The 20,495-nt window shown below is 40.6% G+C and overlaps 2 protein-coding genes across 2 annotated transcripts; both read left to right on the top strand.

Moving 5' to 3' along the window:
• Window positions 1–149: 149 nt before the first annotated feature.
• On the top strand, window positions 150–2,949 carry LOC128201556 (uncharacterized). Its single transcript, XM_052898928.1, has 2 exons — window positions 150–286; window positions 811–2,949. Exon 2 carries the CDS (start codon window positions 816–818, stop codon window positions 2,685–2,687), a length of 1,872 nt encoding a protein of 623 aa, XP_052754888.1. The 5' UTR covers window positions 150–286; window positions 811–815; the 3' UTR covers window positions 2,688–2,949.
• Window positions 2,950–4,073: 1,124 nt separating this feature from the next.
• Window positions 4,074–20,465, top strand: LOC113512251 (conserved oligomeric Golgi complex subunit 7). Its single transcript, XM_052898419.1, has 17 exons — window positions 4,074–4,269; window positions 4,351–4,437; window positions 5,286–5,366; window positions 6,706–6,879; window positions 7,921–8,067; window positions 9,071–9,188; window positions 10,338–10,543; window positions 12,543–12,644; window positions 13,125–13,257; window positions 14,132–14,268; window positions 14,360–14,494; window positions 14,860–15,058; window positions 15,790–15,969; window positions 17,418–17,512; window positions 18,368–18,451; window positions 18,942–19,035; window positions 20,288–20,465. Exons 1-17 carry the CDS (start codon window positions 4,267–4,269, stop codon window positions 20,386–20,388), a joined length of 2,076 nt encoding a protein of 691 aa, XP_052754379.1. The 5' UTR covers window positions 4,074–4,266; the 3' UTR covers window positions 20,389–20,465.
• Window positions 20,466–20,495: the final 30 nt, after the last annotated feature.

The raw sequence follows: 20,495 nt of genomic DNA, 5'->3' as shown, positions 1-20,495 counted from the left end.
CTTCAAACAAAAACAGCGCCATCTAGTATCGAGTTCTGTAATTATCTCTTTGTTTATGGATTTGAAGTAAGACCGCCACGCATGCAATACATTATGACTGGGGATTCCCCTATTCGTCGACGCTGAATATGAGGCGACGACAATCACTGTCAAACGTGTTCACTATTACTCTGACTCTGGTAACGTGACTTCCTGGTAACGTGTTAGGTAGGAAAAGCAGTAAAAAAGTGCATATTAAGGGAGCAGATTTGAAATAATATTTATACTTAACAAGAAATAATTAAAGGTAAGTGGATTTTTGAATGATACAATTATATCATGATCACTTAACAATTTTAACTTAAAATTAGATGTATTATTACAAGCTTTTATTTAGCTTGCGTTATGTAAATAAAAGTATGTAGGTATGTTCGTATGTTGATGCAATTATCCTCAATCCTCAACCGACTGGGATAAAATTTTCCATACACGTTTATTTTGGATGATAGTGCATAGTTAGCTGAGAGTCGTCATTGGATAATAATGGTGGATAGCCTAAGATGTGTACTAGATATTTATTTTTAACATAATATGCGTAAGTACCTAATCGAATTAAAGAAGTTGCTGAGAAAAATACAGAACAATACGATAATAAACTAGCGTCTGCGTTTAATCCTCCGAGGAGATGTAATTTTACAAAGGTTTTTTGTATTTATTTTATTATTTTTTTAATAAATTTATTGTAAATAACAAGAAATAATCATTGTAAAAAAATAGGCACTCTATTGTTGAATTTTCGTCAGACCAACTAATCATCGTTCATTTTTTTAGGTTCAATGGGGAGACCTAAAGATTTACGCATATGGGAGCACTACCGTACTTTACCAAACAAGTCTGTTTCTTGCAAGCTTTGTAATAAGGTCTACAAATTCAGTAATGCTGCCAAAATGCTTCAACATCTTATCACTTGTCCAAAATCTCCAGAAACATTAAAAGACTCTATGAAACTTATAAAAGATAGCTCGTCCAAAACCAAAATGTCTGGACTGTCAGAGATAGAGACAAATGATTCTTTTATAAGCCCCTCGTCGTCTGCTAACACTACAATAAATGCTGAGTTTCAAGACACCGATGATCATATAAAAACAGAATTAGCGAGAGCTATATTTGTAACAGGGACGCCATTATCGATGGTGCAACATCCTTTATGGATACAATTTTTCGAAAAATTGCAACCAAAATTTAAAATACCTTCACGTAAAGCTTTAGCGACAAAATACTTAGATAAAATATATAGAGAAATGCGTTTTGAGTTAAATGAGGAACTAAATGCTTGTAGTTACTTACACCTTCAGTGCGATGGCTGGTCTAATTTAAGAAATGAAGGAATAATAAACTTTCTTATATCAAAACCTCAACCTGCATACGTTAAAAGTTTGAATACAGAAAGTAATCCTCACACTAGTGAATACCTTAGCCAAGAAGTTGAAAAAGTAATGAAAGTGTATGGAGCAAATAAGTTTCTTGTACTTATTGGCGATAACGCTAGAAATATACAAAAGGCATTCGAATTAACAAAACTCAAATATCCACATGTTGTTCCTCTCGGTTGCTGTGCACATATCCTTAACTTGTTGTGCCAAGATATTGTAAAGATACAAGAAGTAACTGTGTTTATTATGCAAGCCATAAATATAATAAAAACTGTTAAAAGGAGTCAACGATTAAGTTCCTTGTTGATAAAATCAAGGCAGGGTGAAGATTCTACACAAACACTAAAATTGCCTTGTGCTACAAGATGGGGAAGTCATGTTACTTCGTTAAAAAGTTTGAAAGCAAATAAGATAGCTTTGCAAATATTAACAGTTAGAGAAGATGTGGTAATTTCAAGAGATATTAAAGATTTAATTCTAAGTGATGATTTCTGGACGAAGACAGGGGAATGTATAAGTATTTTGGAACCAGTCACTGAAAGCATATTTTACTTAGAGAGCGACCAGAATCGTTTGCATCGCACATACATTACATTTAGAGATGTACAAGCTAAGATACGTTTTGCATTAAATGAGATTTCGACATTGAGCGAAGAAAGCAAACAGCAGATTCTAACATCAGTATCTTCAAGATGCAATATGGCAATGAGGCCAATACATTTTGCAGCATATATTCTAGACCCCAGGACTCTAGGAGTCGAACTTACTCAAGAGGAAGAACTTAAGGGTATGGAGTTTATCTACAATTTAAGCCAACACTTAAGTTTGTCAAATGTAATGGCAGATTTGGCGTGTTATAAAGCTAAAGAAAACTTTTGGGCCAGAGGATTTGTATGGAGCTCATTAGATAGCATTGAGCCCCTAATATGGTGGAAAGGTATTTGTGGTTCCACTGAGTTAAGCAAAGTAGCGATTCGTATTCTATCAGCTCCCTGTACTTCGGCAGCCACTGAGCGTTCCTTTAGTATCCAAGGCTACATACATAATAACAAAAGAAATCGACTTACAACTGAAAGAACTGAAAAAATTTCATTCATTTGTTATAACTGGAATCTTAAACATAAAGCTGAATGCGAGGACATTCAGTTTAATGAAGAAAATACCTTAGAAGCTTTCATTGAGCAAGTAAATGAACATAACAGTTTAGACGAAATAGAGCCTATCGAACCTATACAATTCATCGCTTGTAATAACTCTGAATCTGACAGTGATTGACTGTAGTTTTACATTTTACTTTCATCTCTTTCTTAATAAACTCAAAATCAAATTAAAAGTTTTTTATTCTGTAGGCTGCATAATAATATTGTCTATGTCCAGTATAGTGGACGTCTTGCGGCTGAGATGACGATGATGAAGTACAAAATCATAAACACCCAAAAATTTGGGTGTTTATGGGGTTTAAACCCAATAAACCCAAAACACCCGGTTTTTACCCACCAGACTTTAAACCCACCCAGGTGGATTGCCCATCTCTACTTACAAGCCAGTCCTTATAATGTCTGAAACTAAATCTAAAGCACCGCGGCAATATGTCGAATGACCGAGATGGTATGCCGGCATTGGTATTAAAGTTATGTGCTCCTGAGTTGTGTCCAATACTTACGCGTCTTTTTACACTTACATACTCCACAGGGAGACTTCCGTCCAACTGGAAGACTATCCTTATGCATCCTGTCCATCACCATAGCTTCTCTTCTCTCCAATGTGATGGAATGTGTAATCAATACACAGCTCCTTGGATACTTAGAGAATCACTATTTGGTCAGTAATCACCAATACGGTTTTTGCCTCCATTGTTCAACTGGTGATCTTCTAATATACCTTACACCGCTGAGATCTTGCCGTTGAGAGTAAGTTTGAGCCATTGGCGGTTGGTCTAGATATAGCAAACGCTTTCAATCGGGCCTGGCATAATGATTTTCTGTCGAAATTGCCTTCATACGGACTCCCCGAGGGATTGTGCAAATGGATTGTTAGCTTTCTGTCCGCTGCATGCATGCATGCGTCTAATGCATTAAAACTGTGGTTGACGGCAATAGCTCCGACAGCATGGACAATAATGCCGGCATCCCATAAGGCTCTGTGTTGGCCCGAACGGTGTTTTTGCTGCATATTCGATTTGCTGGCTACAGTCAACATTCATTGTTATGCAGATGACAATATTGGGGCTGTATACTGCACGGGCCGTGTAATATCCCTCGCTCCGTTGTGGAGACTACCCTAAACTTGTGTCTCGAGAATTGAGAGTACTCTTGCTAGAGTATCAGATTGGGGACCACTAATCTTAGTCTAATTTAAACCATCTAAGAGACAAGCTTGTGCGTTTACCGCTTAAAAAAAAACCTAATTTACTATAGCTCCGCAATTCGAGAACACATCCATTGCTATCTCCAAAAGTATTGGAATCCTCCGTGACGATATTTCCAGCACTGCAGAGTTTGATTTTATATTTAACTTTTTTGTTTGTTTAAAGAAAGTAGGCATATATTTAAAATATGAACCAAAGATTTTGGAATGTCCTTAGATATGAAAATGAAGGAATGACACATTGTCATAGAATAGTTATCACCTAAGAACATTCCGAAATCTTTGTCTATACTGATACCTGACAGTGACAGCCGACAGTGCTTATTTTTTTTATCTATTTTTAATTAATAATAATATAAAATTATAAATATTTATTTTACAAACTATTCACATTTGTATGAAATAAATCCGTATTCTTTTTGTTTGATGAATAAATAGTTTAAATAATTGTAAATAATTTTAGTTTTAATTTAGACACAATAAAATAATGGTATGTCATGACTGTAAACATAAATTGTTAAAATTCCAAATACATTTTAAAAATCATTTAAATTTACATTATTGTTTTTAGGATATAAAAACATTCGCTGAACCTGATTTCGATCCGAAAAAATGGATAAACAGAGCGTGGAGTTCGAGCGGCAATCAAGAAAAAGAGGTAAGTATTTCAGTTCTCATTTATTTTGTATTTTTATATATTCTATTTTATATTTTTATTTTTAAATATTTTTATTTATTTATTTATTTATTTGGGCACAGCAACAGTATTACAATTCACATTAAATTAAATATAATGAATTTTATAATTAATTGTTTTAAAATTGTATACCATTAATTGCTACGCACAGCGTTAGCTTATACTAGATTCAACATTATATATAATAACTATAGAAAATGAGAACAATTATATATTAAACTCAGACACTTCTTTTGCCATTTTAAGAAAAGAATTTAAATTATAAGCAAAAATGTCCAATTCATTACAATTATTATACAGTCTGCACATGCGGAAGAGAGGATCATTAAAAGTTACATTGTTATTACAATAAGGTACATGAAATAATTTTAATATTCTCTTATTACCTTCCGTTTTAAACGGAACATGGCCTAATAGATCGATAGCATCCCACTTTGCGTTTATAATTTTATATAGCGTGTTCAAATCTTGGATTGAACGTCTAGATTTTAACGTAGTAATACCAAAAAAATTTAGTCGACTTTCATATGTAGATAGCTTACGTCTCATGCCAAGCTTTGAACTTAAATTACGAAGGAAGCGCCGCTGAACAGCTTCCAATCTATCAATATGAGTGCTATATTGGGGAGACCATATGACAGCATTATACTCTAAAACTGCTCGAACAAGCGCAAAATAAAGGATTAATATACTAATTGGATTTCGGAAAGGTTTTGCGGTTCGGAAAATGAAACCAGTCATTTTATTGGCTTTTGAGACAATATAATCGAATCTTTTGAGAAAATATATATTTATATATATTTTTTCAGGTGTTTGTGACCAATACTGTGTCTCGGCTGCAGCTCTATATGAAACAGTTGACGAACTCCTTAGATGAAACTACCACACAGGTAATTGACTCTTCTCTCTGCTTATGTTGTCCTGGTATATTATTTTTATAATTTTTTGTTTAAGTGACAAACAAGCATACGGCCTACCTGATAGTAAGTGGTTACCGTAGCCTATGAATACCTGCATTACCAGGGGTATTATGTTCACATTGCCGACCCTGAAAAAACTTCTTCAAAAGGGGGGCTCTTTTGAAGAATCACATGCTGTAGTCTGTAACAAAACTTTTGGGAAAACGGAGTTATGTTTTCGAAAACAGTTGTGCATTTATTTTGGTAAGATACGCTCAAAATTGAAAATAAAGTTATGAATAAAATAACATATGCATAATGTTTGTTACTTTTTCACACAAAAACTACTGATTGGATTTGAGTTAAATTAGTACACGAGTATGTTGGTTTTTTTTTATCGGATGACAATGAAGAACCCCGCCCATGTTAACAGTATACACTGGTGGGGCACCAATGAGGGGTGACAGATGAGGATGAAAAGACAGGTCAGTTAGCTGACAATACAACCTATCAGGTTGGGGGGAAAGGGATTGTTAGTAATGGAGACTGAGAATCCCAGAGAAACATGATGTCTTTAGAAAGGTAATATAATTATTAAAATATATGTGTATAATAATAATATAAGCCTTTATTCAGACAACATTTTTTTTTATAACATAGGCCTCCTCCAACTGCCTCCAATGGTCTCTATTGCTAGCAACTCCTGTCCAAATTCCACCTGCTTCAGCCCTAATGTCATCAACCCATCTTCTATATGGTCTTCCTCTTCTTCTTTTTTTTTGTCTTTCGTGTACCAAAACATTATCTTTTTACTCCATTTATCTCTCCCTCTAATTGTATGCCCTGCCCAGTTCCATTTAAGTTTTTTAACTGTGATTGTAACATCTTTAGTTTTTATGTGGTTTTTAATTGTGCTAGTTTAAATTCTGTCTGATAATCTTATAATCTTCTATATTGTCAAAATATATGTGTATACAAAGCATAAAAGAGAAGAAGACAGAAGAAGAAGTGAACAAACAAAATATGACAATTACTTCAAGTTACAAAAAATATATGTTTTTTTGTATTTGCATGACTATATTTCGGTTTGAACGGTGGGATATGACAGTGAATTTACAGGGTATGAGCGAAACAGTATACTCTGTTATGTCCATGGTACTGATCATGTCTATAGGTGACGGTTTCTACTTTCCATCTGAGGCTGTTAGCTTGTTTGCCATTCTAAGTTGCATAAAAATAAATAAAATTAAAAAGGAAACCAAAAAGGTGCATAAAAGGTCCTGTTTACCCCCTGTACTGATTCTCATGTGAATATCAAACTTGTTCACAGATATTAACATCAATACCTCGGGTCCTGCAAGACGCGTCGTCCCTCCAACTGGAGGGCGCGCTGCTGCAGCAGAAGCTGCTGTCCCTGGAACAGAAGGTCCAGGATGTTGAGGAGCAGACTGGCAACTCCATTGAGAGTTTGCAGAGGATTGACCACCTTAAAAGCAGATTGGAGGTAGGCATCTTCATCATCAGCCTTTAACTGTCCTCTGCTGGACATAAGTCTTCCCCTTGGGGGATTTGTCAGGAGTTTTCACGCTTGGCAGGTGGATTGGCAACTGCAGTCAGGCTTTAGAGATGTTTTAAAAGGGACGCTGCTGCCTATCCCTCGCCCTCCTTTAGTCGCCTTTTTTGACACTCACGGGAAAGGAAGAGTTGGCTTATTCTACGTCAGGACCACACATCAATTTATATTATTAGATAGTTAATAATAATAATGAAACCGAGAAAAAGAGAAAATATCTCGAATTGGCTCACTAGGTGACCGAAATGTGGGGGTTGACATCCACCGAAATCATTCCGAACGTGAACGGTCTTATCCCAACCAATCTGGAACAACATCTCAGATAGTTGGGATTCCGAGGCGGCTCGGCTCACTCATGGGAAAGATGCAGAAAGCGGTGCTCTTAGATTCTGCCCGCATTGTACGTCGGATTCTCTACCTGGGGCCCTGAACCCCGGCTGACTGTGCTTCTGCCGGGGGTTTGTTGCCATCTCCTCTCCTTAAGAGGGGAGATGAGAATTTTTATAAAGTTTAAAAAATAAAAATAATATAATAAGACTTTATAAAAGAAGTAACATAATAAACAATTCAATGTAATTAATATTCAATCAGTAACTGTTCTGTCACCCCTCTCTTGTCCAAAGACAAAGGCCTCCTCCAGAGTCTTCCATTCTATTCTGTTTTTGGCTATCTTTGTCCAAAATGCACCTTATATCTGTAACCCACGGTGTCAGTGGTCTTCCCTGTCTTCTTTGGCCTATTCTAGGGATTATTAGATAGATACTCTTTATTGTTCCCTCCATAAGATTACAATAGTAAACTTATTATAAATACAAACAATTACAAGACATGATCACAGTGAGAAAACAATGGGCGGCCTTATAGCTGAGAGCGATCTCTTCCAGGCAACCTTTGGATGGAGAGGAGTAATTATAAACAGTTTGATGTAAATAATTCTTTCAACCACGTATCTCAATAAAATAAAATTTGTAGAATGCAGCCTCGGCGCTTCGCGAGGCGGACAAGTGGGCGGCGCTTGCAACCGCCCTGGAAGAAGTACTGGAGGCGGGCGTGCCCACCCAGAACGACAAGCTGATCGAGTTGGCGGGACAGGTCGCTGCCATGACCGCCAGTCTTGAGGTACCTGTGCCATTATTTATTTATTACTACATTTTTGTACAGAAGTTGTTTGCTTGGGTACCTCTGTCCCATTCGTGTTTCAACCGTGAAGCAGTTGTGTTTGCATGGCTGTGTTTCTGTTTGAAGGGTGGGGTATGGCGTGAATTTACTGGGTACAGAGGAATAACACCCGAGTCCTCAGGAATGGCAACGCATGGGGGGTATCATGCGTGAAACAGTATACTCTGTTATGTCCACGGTACTGCTCATGTGTATAGGCGACGGTTACCACTTTCCATCATGTGGGCCGTCAGCTTGTTTGCCATTCTAAGTTGTATAAAAAGAAAAAAAAGTATGTGTACAAGGCAGGCTTTATGCTAAAAGCATTCTCTCCCAGTCAACCTTATTATCCATTTAAAAAAAAAGTATTCTTCAAAAAAAAAAAAAAACAATTTCAATTGTGGCAAGTTTAAATTATATTTATTTAAATAGACTTGTTTATATTATTTTAAATAGTTTTTTTTTAACTGCAGGATTCGAAAGATTGTTAAATGTTGAGAGGAGCTCACTCGAATCAACAGTTACTCTTAAAAATGTCTGTTAATATTCTTTGTATATATTTAAATGTATTACGTCTAAAATTGTAAAGCCTATAGACATGAGCAGTACCATGGACATAACAGAGTATACTGTTTCACCCATGATACCTCCATGCGTTGCCATACCTGAGGACTCGGGGTGTTATTCCTTTGTACCCAGTAAATTCACTGCCATATCCCACCCTTCAAACCGAAACACAGCCATGCAATCACAACTGCTTCACGGTAGAAACACAAATGGGACAGAGGTGGCCAAGTAAACGACTTTTGTACCAAGTCTCTTTTTAGCAACATATGTAACGTTTCATTACATTGCTTGCAGTTATGTTCAGAACGCTGTTGGTGTTCCCTCGCATCCTACATACCAGGGACTGGCATCTTTCACGCATTGTGGCACAGTTCTAATAAAGTCCATATAATTGTAGGTACTGAGCGAGGCGCCGGATTACGAGAGTAAGCGTCTTCAGCTGGAGGCCCTGTATAACAGGCTAGAGGCGGCCATCAGTCCACCGCTCATTGACGCCCTCACACAGATGGACGCTGGTCAGTAACGCTCATACTTAGAACTTTCTAGAACTTACCGGAACTTAAGAATTTTTTTTTTATACCACTGAGGTGGCAAATAGCATACAGCCCACCTGATGGTGAGTGGTTACCGTAGCCTATGGACGCCTGCAATACCAGAGGTATTACGCGCGCGTTGCCGGCCCTGAAGAAACCAGAGAATCTAGTTTTAAAACTTTACCTCCACACGATCCGTATACCAATTAATCTGTTTTTATCCTCGCCTGTCATGTGTCCCTGGTACCGTAACAGTGTATACCGATAGCGCAGGCGAGGTAACCATTCCATTTTATGCCATAAAAAATCTAGCCAACTTCAAATTCATGGCTACAATTTAATTCATATTTTTTTTTATATATATACTAGTTTTTACTCATGGCTTCGCTTCTATTAATATAGATTTTTTTTTACAACAATTCTGCTTGTTGGTATGGGTAGAGAGAAAAAAGTTATAAAAAAAAACCACGTCCATTATTACAGAGTAGTTTGAGAAATATATATACTTTAATTATAAACAAATAATTCTGCAAAGTTTGAAGTAAATTGGTCGACACAATAAAAAGTTTAATAAAAAAATTACCCCTCCCTCACTACATTCCTATAAGATTTTCGCAATATAACCCCTATAACCGTCTCCAAGATCACATCTATCTCTATACCAATATTTGTCAATAAATTTAGTGGCTTAGGCGTTAAAGCGTAACAAACAAGCAAGCAAATTTAGGGGAAAGTGATTGTTAGTAATGTGGAGGTTTACCAATCGCTATCAATATATTTTATCTGTTTCACATCCACGCGGTTCCCCCTGGAAGCCATCGTGACTAATTAATCGTTGAATTCGTCACGATGTGTCGTGACGTTGATTCGTCACCTCGGCTTCGCCTCGGCCCACATTTACACGTTCATCTATCAATGCCTCAGTTGCTGGCCACTGCAGTAATGTACTATAGATCTTAAATCTCTGAACACAAACACTCCGGCGAAACTTCAGCAAGTTGGAGGCAAATACGTCCAATTGCGGATACCGGCTCAAAACATCATCGACTAGTTTCAATACCAAAGAGAGGAGAATTTGCTTAGCCAACTCTATTTTTCTTTATTATCTGACGTGTTGTTTCGTGCACGCAGAGCGCACTGCCGTGTACATGTCTGTGTTCGCGGGCATGTGCCGCGCGGTGTCGGTGTGCCGCTGCTGGCGCCGCGCCGCCGCTCACCGGCTGCTGGCCGCCTGGCGCCGCCTCGCGCCGTCCGCGCCGTCCGCGCCGTCCGCGCCGTCCGCGCCGCCCGCGCCGCCTGCCCTCGCGCGCCTCCTCGCCGCCGACGCTCCGCAACAGGTAACCTTCTTGTAGGTGCTGCTCGCCTAGTACACAGGCTAGCGAATCTAACGTCACACACCGGCGCAGGGGGGAGGGGATTGTTAGTAATGGGTTCTAAAAGCCCCATTGCTAGCAATATAGGGTATAGGGTATACACGATCAGTATGCATTGATGGGGACACTAGCGACAGATGATAGGTGAGGATGAAAGCAGCACAATTAACCCCATCTTGACGAATTCCACAAGAGTGGGGGGAAGGGTTTGTTAGTAATGCGAACTACCAGTCCCATTGCTAGCAATATACCCTATCATATACCTATATCAGGTCGTGGTTCCTCCAAGTAGTTTCCCTTGGAAACCATCATGACTAATTTATTGTTGAATTTGTCACGATGGACTAATTGACTTACCATTTCATCCTCACCTGTCATCTATCACTGGTGCCCCGCCAGCGTATACTGATAGCGTAGGCGGGGTTACCATTCCATTATCAACCATTAAAAAAACACCGGCGCAAGCTTGCTCACCGCCGCTCATTGCGTATCGCCTGTCAGGATACCTCTACTCCGGTGCTGGTCGCCTGGTAGTTAGACTAGAAACTAGAGCTAGAATCCTAAGGTAAAAAGAAAGTTAGATAGAGAAACTTAGTCTATGGATGCTCCTTCTATCGGTAATACTGTGAGACTTGTAAGCTATTTTAGTGCAGTACACACACCAATATACCAGACTTAAATGTGTTGAACAGTTTAAAAAATACACATCAAGCATTGCACCCGTACGAAGCCGGGGCGGGTTGCTAGTACTTTATATTTGTGCATGTGTTTTTATATAGTTTCCCTTTTATTTTAAAGTACCGTGTGTGCGGTGTGTGTGTGTGTGTGTGTGCGTGTGTGCGGGCACATACCGATGAGTGCCGGAATAGACTTGTGTCTGAAATCGAAACTTCACTCCATCAAGTTTCGATCTGGGGTGAACAAAATCTTGTCCAATTTAACCCCAAAAAGACACAAGTCTGCGCGTTTACCGCAAAAAAGACGCCGTTTGTCGTATCTCCTCACTTTCAGGGCACTTCCCTTGATAAAAAGTCAAGTCTAGGAATTCTGGGCGTTGATATATCTTGCGACGTCCAGTTTTGCGGTCATCTGGAGGAGAAGGCTAAGATAGCTTCCAAAAAGTTAGGAGTGCTCAATAGGGTGAGACGATATTTCATGCCAGAACACCGCCTGAAATTATATAAAGCCCAAGTCAGGCCGCATATGGAATACTGTTCTCACCTGTGGGCAGGAGCGCCACAGTACCAACTCCTTCCGTTAGACCGCATTCAAAGTCGGGCGGCTCGAATTATCGATAGTCAACGCCTTACTGTCCGACTTGACCCATTGAAACTGCGCAGAGATGTTGCGTCTCTGTGCATCTTCTACCGAATTTATCATGGGGAGTGTTCTGAGGAATTGTTCGGATTGATACCTGCTGCTGATTTTCACCACCGTACAACCCGCCACAAACTAAAGTTTCATCCCAATCATCTGGACGAGTGGCGGTCTTCCACCGTGCGTTTTTCAAGGCACTTTCTTCCACGCACAACCATTCTTTGGAATCAACTTCCAGCAGCAGTATTTCCGAACCGATACGACAACATAACCTTCAAGAAAAGAGTATATTCCTTTTTAAAAGGCCGGCAGCACACCTGCAATGCCGCTGGTGTTGTGGGTGATCATGGGCGGCGGTAGTCACTTACCATCAGGTGAGCCGCATGCTCGTTTGCCCCCTGTGTTGTAAAAAAAAAAAAACCGTCAGCAACCATCTCTTTTTGCCTTATGGCCGCCTGGTAGAGAATGCCTTTAGGTGTTATCCTTGCCAAGTGTTATGTACAGTTAATAATAAATATATAATGCCCCAAACTTCTCCCTTCTCTCCTTCATCATCACCATCATTATCTCAGCTATCATTTGTTCACTGCTGAACATAGGCCTCCTCCCTCCCTCTCCCTGTTATAGTTCCTAACTTCTGTTTCAGGTGGAATGGTTGACCAACGTACTGAAAGTCGAAACCCCAGTTGGAGAGCTACTCAGGCTGTACACAGATGTTCTACTTTCCCTGGAGCCGTCTCCAACACAGGTATACCTTATATTTTATCCAACGATTTGAATCCTAGTTAATTTTAAACTTTTTTTTTTATACAACTTAGACTGGCAAACAAGCTGACGGCCCACCTGATCGAAAGTGGTAACCGTCGCCTATAGATATGAGCAGTACCATGGACATAACAGAGTATACTGTTTCGCCCATGATACCCCCCTTGCGTTGCCATTCTTGAGGACTCAGGTGTTATTCCTCTGTACCCTGTAAAATCACGCCATATCCCACCCTTCAAACCGAAACTCAGTCATGCAAACACAACTGCTTTACGGATGAAACACGAATGGGACAGAGGTACCTAAGCAAACGACTTTTGTACAAAGTCTCCCTCTGATAAAACTTTCTCGTTGTTTCATATATTTCGACGTGGTGAAATCCACGTGGTCGTCTAGTTACAAGATCAATTCGTGGCCCTTAATCATGGGTTATTTATTACATTATCAATATATGTGTTTCCAGGTGGTGTCAGCAAATTTGAAATTGTGCTCAACACCTGACGAAGGCATCATAATATTGACGGATTTGAGGAGGGAAATCGACGAGTTCATAGCGTGTATGCGGGGGATCGTAGACGCGCCCAGGCAAAATAAAGGTGCGCCGCTTTATGTTGTCCTGGTAACACGAAACTGTATTTCAGTTATAATTAACTAGCTATTAACCGCGATTTCGTGGGGGGGGGGGAATTTTTAGTAATTGAGATCTAACACCCCCATTGCTGGCAATATACCCTATCAGGTCGATCTCCAGGCAGTTCCTCCTGGAAACCATCATATTTAACTCTTGTGGATTTTTTAAATGGATGTCAATGGAATGGCGACCCCCCTGCGCTAACGGTATACGCTGGCAGGGTACCAGTGAAAGATGATAGGTGAAGATGATGGGCAGGTCAGTCGGCCCATCGTAAAGAATACAACATGAATCAACCACGACGGTTTCCAGGGAACCACGTCCTGATAGGGTATATTGCTAGCAATGGGACTGATAGATCGCATTACTTACAAACCCTTCCCCCCCACTCTTGTGGAATTCGTCACGATGGGCTTAATTGAGTTGCTCTCATCCTCACCTATCATCTGTCACTAGTGTCTCATCAGTGCATACTGATCATGTATACCCTATACCCTATATTGCTAGCAATGGAGCTTTTAGAACCCATTACCAACAATCCCCTCCACCCCTGCGCCAGTGTGTGACGTTAGATTCGCTAGTCTATGTACTAGGCGAGCAGCACCTACTAGAAGGTTAGTGTAGTAACGCGCGAGGGCAGGCGGCGTACGCACGTATTTAAGCTGCTCTCGTCCTCATCTATCATCTGTCACTAGTGTCCCATCAGTGTATTGACTTGAAAAAGAAAAATTTGTATGGCACTAATTTACAAGATTAACATAAAAAAAAATCGGTTTATTGCACGCGTTTGATCATTTGCGGTACCAGGCGGTCAGAACTGACATAGAGATTCTATCCAGAGGTAGTGGTGGCGGCGACAGCTCGGGAATTAGGCCGCGCGGCGTACGCACCCCTACGCGAGCTGCTGCCCCGGTACTCCGAGATGCAGGCTGCCCTGCTGCGTCAGCATCTCGACGATAAGCAGCTACAGGACACGGTAAATACCATTTTACCAGTTTTGCCAGTTAGGCTTTGGTGGTGTTTCGTTAAGCCTATATTTATATAAAATGCCTCTAAATAATTCACAGGAGAATCTTGTAGAACATTCAAGAGCGATTCTCACGGTCGCCGAACGGTGCGAAGGGTGGTTGGAGACAGCATTTAGCAAGGCCAAGAAGATCGCCGGCATCGCTATATATCCATACTACGTGCCTGCTATTGAGGTGAGTTACACGTGGAAGCCTTTACAAGAAACAAGTCACAGAATACACTGTGTCGTACATAGTACTTCTTATGTTTTGCCACTTTTGTGGAAGTGTAGTGTGTGAAAGGTGTTTTGCAGTTTGGGCGCCGAACGGTTAGTCTCCGGTCTATTAATTTCCCTGAATAGGCCTCTTCTATAGGTGAAACACGGGCTGCAAAACGTGCGTGGACGCAATGGTGGTCAGAGATTAATGGATAATATGGAAGGTGGAAGGAAGGAATTGTTAGTAATGCGGAATACCAGTCCCATTGCAATATACCCTGTCAGGTCGACCCATACGTGGTCCTCCCTTGAGAATATTTACAATTTATACTCTTTCGTCAGAACTTCATATCCGCAATCACCACTATGATCTTCGCTCACTGTCGCCGTATCGAAACGGCGTTCTTGTCAACTGTATCGGCTGGCGAGACAGCGGGCGTGTTGTCCAACACATTCCCAGCGTCTCTGGTGCTCGAGTCAGCAGTTGCTGTACTGCTGGACACACTAGCAGCGCGACAGAAGATAGAGTTGGAAGAAGAAGGTTTGTTTCTGATATCGTAGTACTAGGAGTACATAACATGATTGCATGTCTAACAAAAGCTACTTGCCTATCAGTTCTTAACAGCGTAGTACTAGGATTACATAATCCCATTGCATGTCTTACCGTCACTCACAGGCGAAGCTTACGACTTAGTTAATATGGAATAGGATATCTTGCTAAAGAAGTAGCGTCAGTCTCTGGTGTTGAAGACAGCAGTTTCTCTACTTCTGGACACACTGCCAGCATTACAGCAGATAGAGCTGGATGATGATCAGTTCTGAACAGCATAAATATGACAAAAGATGATCAGGTCTTAAGAGTATAAGTACTAGGAGAGCATAATATGATTGTATGTCTTTCGATGATATGGCAGATTCTTCCATAGATAGTAACAATAATTTGAACACAGCTTAAGCCTTAAATTTTTTTTTATACAACTTGGAATTGCAAACAAGCTGACGGCCCACCTGATGGAAAGTGGTAACCGTCGTCTATAGACATGAGCAGTACCATGGACATAACAGAGTATACTGTTTTGCCCATGATACTCCCATGCGTTGCCATTCCTGAGGACTCGGGTGTTATTCCTCTGTACCCAATAAATTCACGCCATATCCCACCCTTCAAACCGAAACACAGCCATGCAAACACAACTCCTTCACGGTTGAAACTTGAATGGGACAGAGGTACCCAAGCAATCAACTTTTGTATAAAGTCTCCCTCAATCGCAGAGCCTAAGGATGAACACCAGCTGTCCGACCTTCCGTCTCTGGTGCTAGAGCCGGACAGCCGGCAGCAGCTCGCGACCCTGCGGTCACAGCCGCAGTCGTCGGCTGAGTTGTGGCGCGCCAAGGAACAGCTCCGGACGCTGGCCAGGGCGATATTGAGGAACCCCATTGACGTGTTACTAGGTCAGTTCCGTTACATTTTTTTACTTTCATCATGCGTTTTTCAAGGCACTTTCTCCCACGCACAACCACTCTTTGGAATCAACTTCCAGCAGCAGTATTTCCGAACCGATACGACAACATAACTTTCAAGAAAAGAGCATATTCCTTTTTAAAAGGCCGGCAGCATAGCTGCAATTCTGTTGTTATTGTGGGTGATCATGGGCGGCGGTAGTCACTTACCATCAGGTGAGCCGCAAGCTCGTTTGTCCCCTGTTTTGTAAAAAAAAATTTCATCATTTCCGCTATCCCTTGCTAAACATGGGCCTACCCTGGTTTTGCCAGTAGTTGCCACGCTTGGCAACAAAAGTTGTAAAGTACTTTCACAGTAAAAAAAAATTCATATTGAAAACCTGCAAGTCACTTAACAACATGCCCAACAATGTTGTATGGTCCCAGCATAGAATGGGCCACCCCTTCATTTCCCGCAGGTGTCGGAAGAGGTGACTATGAGAACCTAATGGTCGAGGAATGGACAGCAACATCCCTCTTAAAACATCACCAAAGTCTATGTGTGGTTGCCGATCCATCTGTCGAACATGGCAACTACTGGCTAACCATTGAGTCTCGTTTTTTTTTTTAATAAATGATAATGGAATGATAACGACGTCAGCGTTATCGGTATACGCTGGCGGGGCACCAGTGAGGGATGATCAGTGAGAATGAAAAGGCAGGTCAGTTAGCCCATCGTGACGAATTCGAACATAAATTAGTCACGATGGTTTTCAGGGGCAACCGCGTGGAGGTCGACTTGATAGCAATAGACAATACCTCCCAATTGATAACAATCCGTTTCCCCTCAACAATCTCGTAAGGTTAGGTAGTCATGTATGCTGAGGCACACCCTACATATGACCCTAGGAGGTGTGCGCACGTATCCGTGTCCTCCTGTGATGGTAGGGTGGGAGGGACATTCCCCACCCTAACTAAGAGAGGAGGCCTGCCCTACACCACCTACAGGGCGGGCCGTCGCGTTGGATACTCGGTAGTCGTACAAACGGGAACCCGGGATCCAACATAAGCGCCTCGAGGTACGTCGTGTGGTTTTTAGTGGGTACAAAATCCCACACACCCCAGCTGCCCTCCCTCCGGCAGATGGGACGGTCTTTCCGAAGATTATCCATACGAAAAAAAAAAAGTTAGTCATGTATGCTAACTTAGCGCACAAAAATGTTTTTTACGACTTTACATAACAAATCTTAGAAGTTCTCTGCTCTTCTGTGCTATAATTTATATACATAAACCTTGTTCCACAATTATTTTGTTTTATTGATGAAAACTGCATTAAAGCCCGTTGTTTAGTTTAAAAGATTTAAGCGTACAGACGACAGGAAGTGACTTTGTTTTATACTCTGTAAAGGTATGGATATATATTTATTTACCTATATATTTATATATATATATATATTCAGACGAGATCCCTCAACTGGCTGCGTGGAACAACAACGACGCTCTCTCCACGGACCTGCCAGATTTCTCCTTATCGCCTCAGGAGTACATTACGAAGGTATGTTACGAACAGACGCTGTAATTTGGTTATGTTCACACCTCCTGCATATTTTTGATCTCCTGGTACTTTATATGAAATTAACTAGGTATACGGCGCATTTTTTTTTATAAAAACGACACGTCACGATATTGTAACGATTTTGTCGTCACGGGTTTGCCGCCGTATTAGTTTTTTTTTTATACCACAAAGGTGGCATACAAGCATACGGCCCGTCTGATGGTAAACGGTCACTGTAGCAACCTGCAACACTAGGGTTGTCACGTGCGCGTTGCAGACTCTGAAGAAACCTTAATACGCCCTTTTTGAAAAACCACATACTGTTTTATTGCGAAGCCAAATCCTAAATCGTCAATCAGCCGTATGGTCCCGGCATAGAATGGGCTCTTCTTTTCCGTGGGCGTCGCAAGAGGCGACTAGGGGTACTTAATGCTCGAGGCAGCAGCGTCCCTGTTAAAACATCTCCAAAGGCTAAACTGCGGTTGCCAATCCGCCTGCCAAGCATGGCAAATCTCCCATAGGAGGAAGCTTATGTTCAGTTATGGACAGTAAAAGGCTGATTTGATGATCATGATGATTACCACCAGAAGTTCCACAACCTTCCATGTAAGCCATCAACCTCCGACTGCCATTTTGTTCACGCACGTTTTGCGACACGTGTTCGACTTCTAAACGAGGTATCTTCAGGCAAAATATTAGATCACTTCTCAGAGCCCAGTGTTCCAAAAAATGAATGCGAAATTGAACAAAATAATTCTAATGAAATAACCATTTTCATCTTTCATTAAAATTTATGTTCAAAACAACTTATCCTCCAGAATTTCGCAGTCGGTTAATTCAGATGTTCTTTTCCAGATCGGACAATATCTGATGACGCTGCCCCATCATTTGGAGATGCACCTGTCGGAGAAACAGGCTCCGTGGCAGTTCCTTTCTGAGGTAAGAACGTGGCACTTGTTTTTGTTAACTCTTTATCAGTTCTGTAAGCCTAGTACTTGATTGTTATGAGATATTGTGGCTAGAGGAGTCCGAGGTTCGACCTCCACATGGTTCTGCCTGGAAACCGTCGTGGTTAATTCTTAGTAAATTTACCATGATGTGCCTGCTGACGTGATTTCATCATCTCATCATCTCCTTAATGGTGATTGGTGACTATCCAAAAGAATCGGTCGCATATTTTTTGTATGACACTTAGAATGGCAAACAAGCTGACGGCCCACCTGATGGAAAGTGTGAAGAAGGGCCAAATTAAAAGTACCCATAACCGGCAGGCGTGTATGAAAAGATTGATAAAAGTGGAGGAATCGAGAGTTTTGTTTGAATCGAAGCATTTGGCGTTCCATTGTTTCTGCCTACCCTAATGGGAGACAGGCGTGACAGATATGTATATATATGTATATACTCAAGTTTATTGTCTGTACATACATAGGTATGCATCCACACATGCGACAAGTACGCTGAGAAGGTGCTCAATATACGAAACATGGACGCGCTTGGAACGAAACGGTGCCTCACTGATATCGGTAAGAACCCATTATTATCAATGCTGCAGATTTATGATGTCCTGGTACCACGACGGACTCTTGTATACAATTTTTTTTTATACAACTTCGAATGGCAAACAAGCTGACGACGGCCCATCTGATGGAAAGTGGTAACCGTCGCCTATAGATACGAGCAGTACCATGGACATAACAAAGTATACTGTTTCGCCCATGATACCCCCCATGCGTTGCCATTCCTGAGGACTCAGGTGTTTTATAATAAAAAATATAAATCAAATTAAGAACTTACCTTTTTTTTGTCTATTGAAAATAAAATAAATAATATGCCATTCCAAATAAAAAAATATATTGCATGTCAACCGAACGGAGATATTTTTTTAATGGGTGAAAATGGTATGGTAACCCCGCCTGCGCTAACGGGATACGCTGGCGGAGCACCAGTGAAGGGTGATAGATGAGAATGAAAACAGGCCAGTTAGCCCATCATGGTGAATTCATCAGGAATTAACCATGATAGTTTCCAGAGGGAACCGCGAGGAGGTCGACCTGGTTGGGTATATTACTAGCAATGGGATTCTCAATCTCCATCACTAACAATCTCTATCCCCCGAACGGAGGAGATTATGGGATAGAACTTGTGGGCAAGAACTAATAAAAAGGACGGATTTAACCCTTAAATACCGGAAGTTTCAAATTTGATACCGGGGTTATAAATCGCATTGGACGCCTACAATCGATTTTATTTTAATATTTAGCTGTTTACATGTTACCAAATGTTTTTTTTTTTTCTAAATAAATATAAAAAAAATATCGTTTGTTTTACTATTTTCCCCCATTAGTACGCACAGTAAAGGGTACACATATATTTTTTTATTTGATTTAAAAAATTAGGCTTTTAAGAATTAATATAAAGGAAGGCAGTGGCTCACGCATAAGTAATATCATTCCATGAAATGCCACGTACGGGTCTGCAGGACCCGTTATCCGAAGGGACTCTAGAAAAAAGGTCAATTAATTTGTCTTTCCAGGATTCATGTCCGGATCTCTAGTGCGGAGCACTCGATAATCGTATGAATTGTTCATTATAATCGATTAATACTATTCGATTGCATATCGGTTAGTTTCAGATGGCATATAGCGGTCGGTCGTTGGCTTCATCAGAATTTCTTTTTTTCTTGATACTTGATTGCATCAAGTATCAAGAAAAAAAATCTGACAAGACAATTGCTATATTGCTTGCTATCCATAATCTTTATATTGATATTTGCAGTGTACTTATCCAGTGTGGTGGAAGATCTTGGAACCAATGTCACGCCATCACTCAAAAACTTGGAGAAGTCACTGCGAGCCGCTGCGCCGACGAACGAGTGATAAAACTTTGTATTACTTACTTTATTAAAAAAATATATATAAATCAGTTGAAATAAAAATACATTCCTATAAAAAAATGCCTTTATATTTGACTAGCTTTATCCCGT

This window comes from Galleria mellonella, unplaced genomic scaffold (genome assembly GCF_026898425.1).
Source record: "Galleria mellonella isolate WM207_F2 unplaced genomic scaffold, CSIRO_AGI_GalMel_v1 utg121, whole genome shotgun sequence".
In the NCBI taxonomy this organism is placed as follows: Eukaryota; Metazoa; Arthropoda; class Insecta; order Lepidoptera; family Pyralidae; genus Galleria; species Galleria mellonella.
Note: the sequence above shows the minus strand (reverse complement) of the source record. Positions and strands in the feature narration are given on the sequence as shown.

Coding starts and splice junctions, on each gene's coding strand:
- LOC128201556 (XM_052898928.1), top strand. CDS start 816: ATGGGGAGACCTAAAGATTTACGCATATGGGAGCACTACCGTACTTTA.
- LOC113512251 (XM_052898419.1), top strand. Junction 9,189..10,337: donor CCTCACACAGATGGACGCTG/GTCAGTAACGCT, acceptor TCGTGCACGCAG/AGCGCACTGCCGTGTACATG. Junction 18,452..18,941: donor CGTGGCAGTTCCTTTCTGAG/GTAAGAACGTGG, acceptor GTACATACATAG/GTATGCATCCACACATGCGA.